We start from the raw sequence: 14,131 nt of genomic DNA on the forward strand, positions 1-14,131 counted from the left end.
CACCAAATTAAAAGACGAAAAGAACGAACTTTAAAAGCTCTCACTAGACATTTGTGTTTATGATAGGCAATGCAGTTTTTGATTTTATGCAGCCTAACATTTGTTTCATCTATATCTTATTTTACGTTTATCTTATACTTTATCTGCCTTTTTGAGTTTAGTATTTTGTGATGTCATGCTAAATAAACTATACTTTGCTAATTTTTATTTGAAAAAATATTCAAAAACTACCTGAATTATAAGCTAGATCTAAAGGAGGAAAACTACGCTAACTTTTCTTTAAAAAAAAATATTTAAAAACTACCTTAAACATAAGCTATATCAAAAGAGGAAAACTATGCTAACTTTTCTTTAAAAAAATATTTAAAAACTACCTTAAACATAAGCTAGATCTAAAAGAGGAAAACTAACGCTAACTTTTCTTTGAAAAAATACTCAAAAACTACCTTAAACATAAGCTAGATCTAAAAGAGGAAAACTATGCTAACTTTTTTTTAAAAAAATATTTTAAAAACTACCTTAAACATAAGCTAGATCTAAAAGAGGAAAACTACGCTAACTTTTCTTTGAAAAAATACTCAAAACTACCTTAACATAAGCTAGATCTAAAAAGAGGAAACTACGCTAACTTTTCTTTGAAAAAATACTCAAAAACTACCTTTAAACATGATTTAAATTTAAAAAAGGAAAACTACGCTACATTTCTTTGAAAAAATATTCAAAAAGTACCTTAATCGAAAGAGATAGCACACGAAATTAAAAAGTTGCATTTAGTCATCCGTTTCTTCTTCATCAAAGTAGCGAGGCGTTTATGCACTTTTTATTCTCTAAGTTATCTCTACTTACGCAAATGGCTTTTGTTTATTTCAATGTAAAACTTTTCAAAAGAGTATTTTGTTAAAGATTATGCTGCAGGGGCTGTGTAAGAAAACTCTGGTGACCTTTCTTTAAGAAAAAGCAACTAAAGTAGATGTGCGCCTAAGAAAATCCAAATTGCGATTCACTAAATTAAAAGACATATACAACAAACTTTAAAAGTGAAACTATTTTTACAAGCGTATTTGGTAAAGATGAAATGTTCTTATGACATTTTAACGTTACGAAAGGGATTTTCTTCTGTTCAAATATTTATTACAATTTAAAGTGTTAAATAATGTTACAGAAACGACCTAAAACGCCTGTTGTATTAATTTAAACGAACAAAATAGATAAAAAAAAAAGAAAAACTATCATTAAAAAAAAAAAAGTAAAAAAGAAAAGAAATAGAAGTTGAGGAAAAATAAAAATAAGAACTTCTAACAAAGAGCTCTTCTTTTTATTTTCAGATTTTAGATGCTTAATTCCTTGAATGAAAAGTTGAACTGATGACCCACTACTAAGGTTGTTCCTAGCCTTCCGTTCTCAAACTAGGCCATTCTGAGAGGCTGTTTGATTAAGTACCGTTGATAGTAGTATCGCACGTAAGAGACTTCTAAAACTCTGATTATTAATTCCTTGAATGAAGAGATGACTTCATACTCACTAACGAGGTTGTTCTTAGCCATCCGTTCTTAAACTAAGCAAAACAGTGAAGTTGTTTGATTAAGTATCACAGTTTGCTGATTTGCACATGCACCATTGCCGAAACTGTGATGCTTGGTTCCTTGATTGGATTGAAGAAGCTCATCACCATGCATTTTACAAGCTGTCCGTTGTTATGTTTTGCAATTCAGTGGTTCTGTTTTGCAATTCATTTTCTGTTTGTTTAAGTATCATCGATGGTGGTGTCGTGCATGCAAACTTTCCGAAACTCTGATGCTTGTTTTTCTTGAATGGAGAGATGAGCTTATACTTTAGGTGACTTTTAAAACTGCAGTAATTAGTGCCTCGAATGGAGAAACGAACTCATTCATTACAGACCAAGGTTGTTCCTGGCCATCCGTTAACATATTAGGCAACAGTACAGCGAAGCTGTTTGTTTTACAAGCTTTTGTCGTTTCGAGAAATCACTACATTAAGCATTCGATGGTGATACACGACTGATGGCCAGGTTCTGATTTTCGAATGAAAAGAAGAGTCGCATCCGACCACCGGTCGGCTTTCGACGCAAAACAGCTGTACACACTCGTCCAACGATCCAGTGACTAACTGTTGCACGAGAAAGTTAGCTTTATTTGTCGTGCAGATTGTCCCGCTTGGACGTAAAATGCTAGAAATTTGCTGAACGCTCGGTTTGCGCCGCCCAAGAGTCATTCTGTTTCTGCGTTGCCAGCGTCTGTCGGCTAAATTACAACTGAAGACTCCGCGCAAGCTTTTTCACCGCAAAAGTTGTACAGAGCCACACCGAAGGCTAAAATCGACTTTAAGGTCGAAGGTTAAAATCGACCCTAGAGGTTTGAAAACGACGTCACGAAATTTTCAAGACATCATCGAAGAAAATTACGGCGGCCAGATGCAACTCTTAGTACTAACTCTACTAATCTTAGTACGTTAAGCATTCCAGTCGAGAGATCAGACGTTTTTTCGTCACCTAAGAGACCGGCCGATGCGTTTGCGACGCTGCGGAAAGAAAGAAGATGGCAAACCACAGGGTTGTTACCGTAACAAACCTCCGTGAGTACCTCCATCTCGAGTGGCTTTTGAAGAACGTTCGTTTTAAACTCAAAGGGATGGTTGTTAAAGCTCACAAACGCCTGGTTAACGATTTTCTAACGGCAGACACCGTGTTTACAATGGATACAGACCGATTAACTGAGCCCAAAGCGCAAGATCTATCAGAAAACTCCTCTAGGTCGATGCAACGAGACGACTAGACACGTGCGTCTAAAGGCATTTTACAATTGAAGGACGCCCCTCGTGGGCCCTTTAACCTTAACACTAAACTCCTGCTTGATATCCTCGTCCCCAGGTTTCCAAACCGTAACCCCAACCCCCTCTAATCCCTAACCCCCTTACCCTCTAACTCTCCCCCCTCAAAAAAACAAAAAACATAAAAAAGCAAACAAAACGAAAAAAAAACTTGCTTCCCTCCTCACTTTTAGCTCTAGGATGCAACACCTTTTTGCCGCCCTCCGCTAGAAGGGAGTAGGGAGTAACGAAAGCTTGACATCAAGGTAGCGTTTTGTATGAGATTTGTTTGCCAAAATTTGAGCGTTTTTTAAAAAGCCAAGACTTCGTCAGAGGGGTTTCTTCTTTTCTCCTAAAGCTATCGATCGATTAAAAAGCTCAAAGCAAAGAAATTCAAAACAAAATACAAAAACGGGAAGTTTTAGTTTCTGCACCACAAGCCAAGCACTAGTTCAAACTGGAGATAATAAAAGGAAATCGAATGATCTCACTTCTCAGACCACTGAGCTGCCATTGGTCGGCAGTCTCTTGTTTGGAGACCATTGAGCTGCCATTGGTTGGCTGTTTAATCGTTGCGATTGGTCGGCAGTTTTATCGTTGGAGACCATTGAGAGATATAAAAGGAATTTTTTTTTTTGAGCACAACATTAAACGTTAAATCGTTAGATGTTGTTATAAAGGCACCATTAGAATGCGATGTCCTCAAATATTTTCCTCGATATTTTAATAAGTAAACAAAAACAAAACTAAGTCTTGCAACTGGCGAAACTTTCAATAAGCAAACAAAGCAACCAACTTTCCTTTCGAGTTTTTTACATTTTAAACAAAAGACAAACAAAGAAAAAAAAAAAACAAACAAAAACAAAAACAAAAACAAAAAAACAAAACAAAAACAAAACAGAAAAGGGAGAATGAGTGAGTCGACTGATTTCGCTCAACTGTCTTAAACGAGAAGTCATAAACGTTTGCTTGTGCCAGCAAGTTGCAAATTAAGTTGTAAATGAACTGCACCGCAAAAACTTAACCACAGTTTATTAAGCATATTAAGCCTTTGCTGACATGTTAAGACATTTTAAGCCTTTGCTATTATCATGAGGCTTTTGCTCCACGAGCCAAAAAAGTACGCTAGAGTTGACAAACTGCATCGCGGTCAAAAAGTGTAATTACGCCAACACTTTTATCCGTTTTAAGCATTTCGTTTTCGCACGAACAACAATTAAAGCAGCTCGTTGAGCTTAACGACGTTCGTATTTTTTTTCGAAGCCAAAACTTCGGCTATAAGTAGAATGAAGAGGCACTTCGAAAACAACAAAGCTGTTCGCAGTCGATAGCAACGAGCGACAAACCATCTCTGCGAGTCTGGCATCAAGGTAAACAGTTTTTTACATTTTCATTTGTTAGTGCCACTTTTGCGTACATTATGTATTCAAAAATTTGTTGCTGACGCTAGATTTTTCGTTTTCAATGAACAACAGTTGCAACCTCTAGCCGTTTGCTAAAACAGCTTGCTAGGACAACCAAATCAATCATATGTTGTGAAAATTTCTTTTTGTTCAACTGACTAAGGAAGATCGAGCGAACGCTTTTTTTTTATAACTTGTTTGTATCATATTGCTATTAAGAAAACAGCGTTGTGTATACTAAACGTGACATAATTGGCAATTATCCGTAACTAAAAATAAGATAGAAATTACAAACTTGATACCATATTTTAATTACTCTAACAAAACTAGACGTCATCGCGTGAGAAAATAAATGTTCATAACACATAACCTATTTTTTTGTTTTTTTTTTCTTCTCTTTTTCCTTTTAATCTCTTTTCTTTCGTCCAAAAAGCGTTTTGATTTTGCCTCGCCACAAGCGATGAAATCGATAAAAAAACCTGCTCGGACATTCTCAATTCTCAACAACAAAAGCAATCAAAGTTCAAGCTCTCGAGCACGTGCGCCAACAGGTTGATGAAACCGTTCAAATATGCTCGATCGCTAGAATTTAAAAAAAAAAACAAACCCAGAAACAAACCGAAATAAAAAAAACAAAAACAAAAATGGACATCTTTAGAACGCTTAAATTTTATAAAATATTTTCCTCTGCGTTTTTAACCAGCTAAACTGTCGTAAAGTTTTTTCGGTGCAGCTCATTTAAAAAACTTAGTTTTCAACTTTTAAACGTTTTAGACTTCTCGTTTAAGGCAGTCGAAAGAAATGAGTCGACTTGCTCTCTCTCTCTCCCTTTTCGGTTTTGTTTTGTTTATTTGTTTTGTTTTTCTTCGTTTGCCTTCGTTTGCCTTTGTTTGCTTTTGGAAAGTTGTCGCCATGCGAGACTTAGTTTTTTTTTTTTTTTTGCTCAAATTGAGCACAAGTGAGTTTCTAGTCTTGAAAGTGTGCAAAGTGTGGGCCAATCTGGTGGCTGGAGTGATGACACGTGAATGCTGGAAATTCCAGACTTTGAGCGGATTCAGCGTACATAGAAAGAAAATGTAGCATTCACGTGGGTCTCTCCTAAGCGTGCCATTGGTCGGTCTGCTGTCCTTAAGTACCCCCCTCCCCCCCCCCTCAACGTCACGTTTGCTCAACTTTCTCGGTCTTTGGCGCCCAGAGAAAGCTTGAGGAAGGATAAAAATGGCGAGGTTTCGGTACTGCGTTTTCTGTTATTCTTATTTGTTTTGTTTGTTTGCTTGTTTGTTTGTTTGTTTGTTTGTTAATTTTTTTAATTTTTTTTTTTTTTTGTTGTTTCGTTCGTTTGTTTGTTTGTTTGTTTCGTTTGCTTCGTTTGTTTTGTTGATGTTTTGTTTCCCTTCTTGATGGCACAAAACAGAAGCAAACAAGACTTTCGGTTATATTCGGTTATATTCGGTTCAATAAAAGTTTGTTGGTTTCTGCACAACAACAACAACAACAACAACAACAACAACAAAAGTCCCTCTGTCCTTCAAAAGCAGTTTCTCCTCTGTCCTAAAGAAGAGCCTCTTTGTAATCGATCTTGTCTGAATGCAGCTCTCCTTTTGCCTACAGGTTTTTATTCCAACCCTTTTGTTGTTGTTAGTGCCATGTTGTTGTTATTGTTATACTCTGTAAAAGCAGTTGTTGCTGTTGTACTTGTTTGTTGTTTCTAAAGACACTGTTGTTGCTGCTGTTAGCGCTGTTAGTAATCACCCACTTGGCTTGTATTTTTGTTTCTTGTTTTTGTTTTTTGTTTTATTTATAAACACTCTCTGAGTAAGTGATGCTGTTGCTGTTGTTGTTGTTACAGTTGCAATGAGTGTTTGTTAATGTTCCCCCACTTGGCTTGTTTATAATCTATTTTATTTTATCAACACTCTCTGAGTCAGTGATGGTGTTGCTGTTGCTGTTGTCGTTATTATGCTTGCAATGGGAGTTGTTACTGTTCACCCACTTTGCTTGTTTTGTTTTTATTTCTTTATTTTATCAACACCCTTTGAGCCAGTGATGCTGTTGCTGTTGTTGTTGTTTATAGTTGCAATGAGTGTTGTTATGTTCACCCACTTTGCTTGTGTTTTTGTTTTTGTTTATCAACACCCTTTGTGTCAGTGATGCTGTTGCTGTTGTTCTTATTACAGTTGCAATGAGTGTTTGTTAATGTTCACCAACTTGGCTTGTTTATAATCTATTTTGTTTTATCAACACTCTCTGAGTCAGTGATGCTGATGCTGTTGTTGTTACTGTGCTTGCAATAAGTGTTGTTAATGTTCACCCACTTTGCTTGTTTTGTTTGTGCTTTTGTTTTTGTTTATCAACACCCTTTGAGTCACTGATGCTGTTGCTGTTGGTGTTATTATAGTTGCAATGAGTGTTAATGTTCACCCACTTTGCTTGCTTTATTTGTTTGTTGCTTTTTTTTTTATCAACACCCTGCGAGTTAGTGATGCTGTTGCTGCTTTTGTCATTTTACTTGTATTTATAGTTGTTACTGTTCAGCCACTTTGCTTGTTTTTTAATCTGTTTTATTTTATCACCACACTCTGAGTCAGTGATGATGTTGCTGATGCTGTTGTTGTTATTTTACTTGCAATGATAGCTGTTACTGTTCAGCCACTTTGCTTGTTTTGTTTGTTTGTTTGTTTGTTTTTTTTATCAATATCCTCTGAGTAAGTGATGCTGTTGCTGTTGTTGTTGTTATAGTTGCAATGAGTGTTTGTTAATGTTCCCCCACTTGGCTTGTACTTCTGTTTTCTGTTTTGTTTTGTTTTTGTTCTTTTTTGTTGTTTTTGTTCTCAACACTCTCTGAGAATGATGCTGTTGCTGTAGTCGTTGTTATAGTTGCAATGAGTGTTTGTTAATGTTCACAAACTTGGCATGTTTATAATCTATTTTATTTTATCAACACTCTCTGAGTCAGTGATGCTGATGCTGTTGTTGTTATTATGCTTGCAATAAGTGTTGTTAATGTTCACCCACTCTGCTTGTTTTGTTTGTGCCTTTGTTTTTGTTTATCAACACCCTTTGAGTCACTGATGCTGTTGCTGTTGGTGTTATTATAGTTGCAATGAGTGTTAATGTTCACCCACTTTGCTTGCTTTGTTTGTTTGTTGCTTTTTTTTTTATCAACACCCTGCGAGTTAGTGATGCTGTTGCTGCTTTTGTCATTTTACTTGTATTTATAGTTGTTACTGTTTAGCCACTTTGCTTGTTTTTTAATCTGTTTTATTTTATCACCACTCTCTGAATCAGTGATGATGTTGCTGATGCTGTTGTTGTTATTTTACTTGCAATGATAGCTGTTACTGTTCAGCCACTTTGCTTGTTTTTTTTTGTTTTTGTTTTGTTTGTTTGTTTGTTTGTTTTTTTATATATCCTCTGAGTTAGTGATGCTGTTGCTGATGCTGTTGTTGTTATTATGCTTTCAATGAGAGCTGTTACTGTTCACCCACTTTGTTTGTTTATAATCTGTTTTATTTTATCAACACTCTCTGAGTCAGTGATGCTGATGCTGATGCTGTTGTTGTTATTATGCTTGCAGTGAGAGTTGTTACTGTTCACCCACTTTGCTTGCTTATTGTCTATTTTATTTTGTCAACACTCTCTGAGTCAGTGATGCTGATGCTGTTGTTGTTATTATGCTTGCAATGAGAGTTGTTACTGTTCACCCAATTTGCTTGTTTTGTTTTTTTATTTGTTTTTTTGTTTGTTTTTGTTTTGCTTGTTTTTTTTATCAATACCCTCTGAGTCAGTGATGCTGTTGCTGTTGTTGTTGTTGTTATAGTTGCAATGAGTGTTTGTTAATGTTCCCCCACTTGGCTTGTACTTTTGTTTTCTTTTTTGTTATGTCAACACTCTCTGAGTCAGTGATGCTGATGCTGTTGTTATTATGCTTGCAATGAGAGTTGTTACTGTTGTAGTTATGTCTGTCATTTGTCCTTGTTAGCAAGTTCTATTTGCCCTCTCTTGCCTTTTTTCAACACAGTTTCTTTCTTTGAGTCATATGGTTGCGAGATCCTCTCAAACTCCATCTCTTTATTTATTTGTTTCTTTTCTTTTTTTTTTTTTTTCTCACTCTCCTTCTCATAATAGCAATCACTGCTGCCACCATGCATGTAATGCTAGTTGCTCTCATTCTTTTTCATTTGCTAGTGGAAACTTTGTTTCTTCTTGTTGCTCTCTTTTCTTTCTTTTTTCTCTTTTGCAGAGGATTCGAAAAAACACAGCTCTTCCCTGCAGTTGTAAACATTCCAGGATTCCAGGATGCAGGCAGAAGAAAAACACTCTCACTAACTGTCTTCTTTTTTTTAGCATAAACCGTTGCAAACAAACACCTGAACATGTCTTCTTCACAAGAAAACAACACTGTTGTTGCCCCTTCTCCGAACTCTAAAGCGAAAAAGAAGAAAAGAAGGCAGTCACAAGAACAGAGAGACTTAAAGCTCAAAAACAAAGTCAGGGCCGCATTAGTTGCAGCGTGTGGCTCCGTAAACAGGGTTGTACCTTTCTATGGTACCAAGAAGAGGTACGCTGTTAGCTGTCCGATGCCTTTGTGCAAACATTCCTCCACAAGCATTAAAAGACACTTGACTAAAAAAGATCATTCTTGGACTTTGGATGAAGCTTCCATCTTTTACTCTGCAATGGTCAGGAAGTTTCAGCATGCTCGTCTCGAACGCAAGTCCGGCTGTCCAAAACCTTACCCCTGTTTGCAATGTTGGAAGTATTACGACCGACTGGACATACACTTGAAAGAGACTCATTTCTACGATTCCAAGACGATCAAACAAAAGATTGCAGAGGCAAAGCGATACGACAACGACAAGCTCTATGTCCCTCAATTTATTCGACCTGCCTTCTTTGGTATTAAGCCAGTAGCTGAACAAGCGTCTGCATCAGGCTCTGCATCCTCTGCTCCTGGGCCTTCCTCCTCTTTTTCTTCTCCGGTTCTTTCCTCTGATCCTCTTTTAAGCTTGCCCTCATCAGTTGCTGGTTCGTCCGAGGCTCCTTCTGCAAACCACTGCACCTCTGTAGAAAACAAAGAGCTGAACACCGAATCCGTCCTAGACTCTGATTTTAATTCCTTAAAGCACTTGGTTTCCAACTCCTCCGTCTTGACAGAAGATAAGAGACTCTTGTTTCAGCTGGACAAAGATGCTTTTCACTTTTATTACCAGTCAGCAGATGAGCTCTTCAGAGATTTTGAAAAGTGGCTTGTGGTAGCCAACAACAACACTTTGTCACAAGCAAAGATCTACAAAAATGCAGTTGTTGAAATATTGACATGTTGTGACAGCACGCTGACGCTGCACCCGAACGCTCTCACCAATTCCAACGTTTTGGAGGATAGATACTTTTCCATGCACTTTAAAAACATTCAGCTCAATTCCAAGCTGAGTGAACTTGACCAAACAAAAGCCATGTCTTGTCACACGTTGTACAACCGCCTTGTCTACCTTTGTCTCCTGTTTCGTTTCAGTGAAGCCAGGAATGTCTATTTCGGACTTTCTCATGAGGCCATCCGACGTTTGCGCTGCAAGGTGGAGGAGTTACAAACAGTGCTGAGGCCCTTTCGTTCTTTGAGGAGGAGCCTTGTGAAAAGCAAAAAATGCATCAACATCATCAATGTCAGTTTGCTGAACGAATATGGCAAGTCTGCATACGTAAGACAGTTAGTGGAATCGATTAGAAAGCCGTCTCTTACACCGACTAGAGACAATGCTGTGTCTCTACGAAACCATCTTCTGCTCTCTGTCACTGTAATTAACAGTTTAAGAAAATCTAACATTGCTCTTTTAAACATTAGAGACTACATGGCTGCTGAGAAGAGTGAGTGTGGATATTGCATTGTGCAAGAGCGCTACAAAACAGCATACAAGTACGGAGCCAAAAACATTCTAGTGCCGAACGACTTGAAAGTGTTGATCGATATTTATTTGCTGAGATACAGAGACCTTCTTGTCAACGACTCTCACTACATGGCTGCAGACACCAAGACTGTTTTGGAGTTGAGCGACTGCTACAGGCCCCTTTTTCCATCGATGAGACCCAACAAAGACGAATGTGTGACACTCGGTGCAACTAGAGTGCCTGTTTACCAGATGGGTTCCTCTGCTATCTCCTCTTGCCTGACGTCCTGCTTCAGAAAAAGCCAAGTAAACATTCCCATGAAGCGTCTTACTCCCACTTGCATTCGCGGTTCGATAGCCACTTACTTTGCCAACAACAGCAAAGAAGATCGCGAGCGGTTCGCTACACTCTACATGAAGCACAGCAGGAACACAATGGATAGCTTTTATGTGTCCCAGTGGAACGCTGCAGAGGAGTTGCGCTTTGCCCTGGGCATCGGACAGTCCTTCGGAGTCATAGAGTCTTTGACTGTTGAAAAGTCTGAGAGACCACCAAAGAAGGAGAAGGATGTGATGGACTGGCTCCAAACTAATGCAGAGGAGTACGGTTTTCATGAGGTTGAGGACATCTTTGAGGAAGATTTAGACTCCGGTTCTGACTCTGAAGAATGTGCTGCTACTTTCAGCTGTACCACAGTGGTTCCGTTTTCTCCAGCTGTAGAAAACAATGTTCCTTTAGAGGATAGCAACGACCATGCCGTAGATTTCTTGTGTGAACCTACCTCAACTCCTGTTTCGTCTGTTCCATCTGAACAAACAATCGCTGGTCCAGTTCTTGAACTATCCCCTGCTCTTGCACAACTAGTTCCTAACGAACAAGCTGTTTGTATGGATGTAGATCAGACTCTAGCTGTTCCTGTTGGCACAGCTTGTTCTCCTCTTGCATTAACATTATTTCCTGATGAACCCGATTTTATTGAACACCATGCAAATCTTTCTCCAGTTTACTTTAATGAGCAAGTGGTTGCCAAACCTGTTTCTGCTTCTCCTTCTCAGCAAGTCGCTTTCTGTCCTTCAAAAGAGGTCTTTTCTGTTCCTCTGACTCCTAGCCTTGTTGCTTTTCAGCAAACATTGGCCAAACCCAGTTTGTTTCTTTCATCTGATCCAGTTTCAGCTGTTCCTGTCCAACAGGCTGGTACTGTTCTTGCAAAGCAGCTCTCACCTTATGCTGTTCAATCTGTTGGTAGCCTATTTAGCCAAAGTCTTGCCTCTACATCCAGAGGTAAATTCTTTTTGATTTTTGATTTTTGATTTTTATGCAAATCTCAACACGCTTTCAAAAAATGAAAATGCCCAAATCAACTCCTTGCCCTATTGTTATTGTTAGAGCTGTAAAAAAAACAAAACAAAACAAAAAAACAACACAGAAGTGTGTATGTATTTGTTGCAGGACTAATTCTGTGATTGCTTAAATGTTTATACAAGTGAATGATACTAAAACTGATTATGTTTTAGAAGTAAAAGATCCAAGAAGAAAAAAAATCAAGTTGGAAATGCCATCTTTCACTCAAGAACTCATCGGTAATGTAAAACCTAATTTATACAAAGATATATAAACACAAACCTCTTCTTGCACAATTTCAGATGGTTAACTGTTAACAAAAACTAGCCATCATTGCTAAGTGCACTTTTAGAAAGTTGTGTCTACCCGATTTCTAATGATGAAGTTAGAAACATCACCGTTAGAAATCATGCACAGCTTGTTATCATCTCTAACACTTAGAAACTGTTGATGGTTTTTATGAATTAGAAAAATGAACATGGTTTTATTTTATTTCAGGATCAACTCAGCCAAGAACAAAGGAAAACAAAGCAGAAGTTAGCCAATGCCATTTAGGTAATCTTTCAAAAACCAGTTATTGCTATCAGTGCAAACAATAAGGTCAACAAAAAAAAAATAAATAAAAAAACAGAATAAATCTTGTCTTACTTCAGAACCAAATGAATATTTGATTTAATCACTTTGTGTTATGACTTGAGTTTGTAAAATTTTAAATGAAATAGTTGAAGAGCTGAATGCTTGCCCTGGCCACAACGAATGGTTCAACACCAGAAGTTTTCCACGATGTGCAGCTTTGGTGTTGGCATACATCTTGCAAGACGTGTTTACAGATGTAAGCTCAAGTTGCTCGTACAAAGATTACCTTGGCATCTTGGCAAATCATAGCAGTGACAAGCTCATTCATGTCTTGCAAAAGTACTCCTACCAAAGCCATATTAAAGACAAAATTAAAAACATGAAGCTAAAAATTCAAAAAGAGGGTAGTTTAGAAAAGTTTGTTCAATATGGCAATATCGTGAAACCATTTATGTAGTTTAGATAAGTTTGTTCAGTTTGGCAATAAAGATGGGCCTTTTGTGTAGTTTGTTTTATCTATGCTTTTGCAAATATTTTTATCTGTTTCGCTAAAGACATAATAAACAAGAAGTTCTGTTAAACTGTTCTCACATTTCTTATTTAAAGATAGTTCAAACTTTTTTTTATCTTTAAAAAAAAAAAAAAGAAGTCGTTTTGTTATTCTGTGAAAACTTTTAATAGAGTTGCATTTAGAATTACTTCTGATGTTTTTAAGAGTTTGTTAAAAAGCAAAATAATATTTCCTGTGATGTTAAACTGCATAAGTGAAATTTAAAAAAGGAAAACTGCTCCAACCATTTTTCGGAAAAAGAAATCAAAAAGTTCCTTATTTTAAAAGATCTAGACATCCATTTCTTCTTCAGCAAAATAGCGAGGCTTTTTTATGAACTCTTACTCTCTATTTTTTCATATATTTACACAAAGGATTTTATTTAGTTCAATGTAAACATACATAGAAGTATATTATGTTTTTTTTTTTTTTTTTTGTTTTTATGCAGTCTAACTTTTGTTTCACTTCTATTTTATTTTACGTTTATCTTGTATTTTATCATGCCTTATTGGTTTTTGCGTTTTGTGATGTCAAGCTGCGTAAGCTAAGCTTAAAAGGGGAAAACTACGCTAACTTTTCTTTGAAAAAATATTCAAGAAGTACCTTAAACGAAAGAGAAAGCACACGAATCTTGCCATCCAATTCTTCTTCTGCAAAGTAGCGAGGCTTTTTATGTACTTTTGCTCTCTAATTTATCTCTATTTACGCAAAGGGTTTTATTTCAATGTAAACACGTATAAAAGAATACTTTGTTAAAAATAATGTTAAAGGAGTTGCGTAAAAAAAAACGTCTGAATAAAGTTTCTTTACAAAAAAAACAACTAAGAAACAAGCGCGCCTAAGAAAAACCAGATCGCGATTCACTAAGTCAAAAAACGAAAGAAACAAAGTTTAAAAGGTCTTTCTAGACAACAAATTCTATTTTTGGCAATGCAGTTTTTGTATTTATGCAACCTAACTTTTGTTTGACTTCAATTTTATTTTACGTTTACCTTGTATTTTATCTTGCCTCTTTGTGTTTTGTGATGTCAAGCTACATAATCTAAACTTAAAAGAATGAAACTAGGCTAACTTTTCTAGTAGAATATTATGTTGTTGGTTTTGTATGCAGCCTAACTTTAGTTTCATCTATATTTTATTATTTTGCGTTTATCTTATATTTTATCTTGTCTTTTTGAGTTTTGTATTTTGTGATGTCAAGCTACATAATTTAAACTTAAAAGAAGAAAACTAGGCTAACTTTTCTTTGAAAAATTGTTCAAAAACTACCTTACACCGATAGAGATAGCTCACGAATTTAAAAAGTTGCATCTATTCATCTTCTTCTTCAGCAAAGTAAAGCTTTTTATGCACTTTTACTCTCTAACTTACCTATATTTGCGTAAAGGATTTTATTTAATTCAATTTAAACATAACTAGTAGAATATTATGTTGTTGGTTTTGTATGCAGCCTAACTTTAGTTTCATCTATATTTTATTTTGCGTTTATCTTATATTTTATCTTGTCTTTTTGAGTTTTATATTTTGTGATGTCAAGCTACATAAGCTA

The 14,131-nt window shown here is 36.4% G+C and overlaps 1 protein-coding gene across 1 annotated transcript; it reads left to right on the top strand.

The window, feature by feature from the left end:
- The first annotated feature begins 7,262 nt into the window (after positions 1-7,262).
- LOC149876042 (uncharacterized) lies at positions 7,263-12,677 on the top strand. The gene is made up of 4 exons (XM_090075826.1): positions 7,263-11,396; positions 11,630-11,695; positions 11,955-12,011; positions 12,179-12,677. Exons 1-4 carry the CDS (start codon positions 8,606-8,608, stop codon positions 12,487-12,489), a joined length of 3,225 nt encoding a protein of 1,074 aa, XP_089931952.1. The 5' UTR covers positions 7,263-8,605; the 3' UTR covers positions 12,490-12,677.
- Positions 12,678-14,131: the final 1,454 nt, after the last annotated feature.

The sequence above is a fragment of the Hydra viridissima genome, unplaced genomic scaffold (assembly GCF_058129835.1).
Source record: "Hydra viridissima isolate aposymbiotic clone 2 unplaced genomic scaffold, HvirCarnegie_v1 scaffold_51, whole genome shotgun sequence".
NCBI classification, from domain to species: domain Eukaryota; kingdom Metazoa; phylum Cnidaria; class Hydrozoa; order Anthoathecata; family Hydridae; genus Hydra; species Hydra viridissima.

What these genes read in the sequence shown, in the direction of transcription:
- LOC149876042 (XM_090075826.1), top strand. Translation starts at nt 8,606, where the DNA reads ATGTCTTCTTCACAAGAAAACAACACTGTTGTTGCCCCTTCTCCGAAC. An exon ending in TCTTGCCTCTACATCCAGAG is followed by an intron (nt 11,397 to 11,629) that starts GTAAATTCTTTT and finishes ATTATGTTTTAG; the next exon opens with AAGTAAAAGATCCAAGAAGA. An exon ending in AGTTAGCCAATGCCATTTAG is followed by an intron (nt 12,012 to 12,178) that starts GTAATCTTTCAA and finishes TAAATGAAATAG; the next exon opens with TTGAAGAGCTGAATGCTTGC.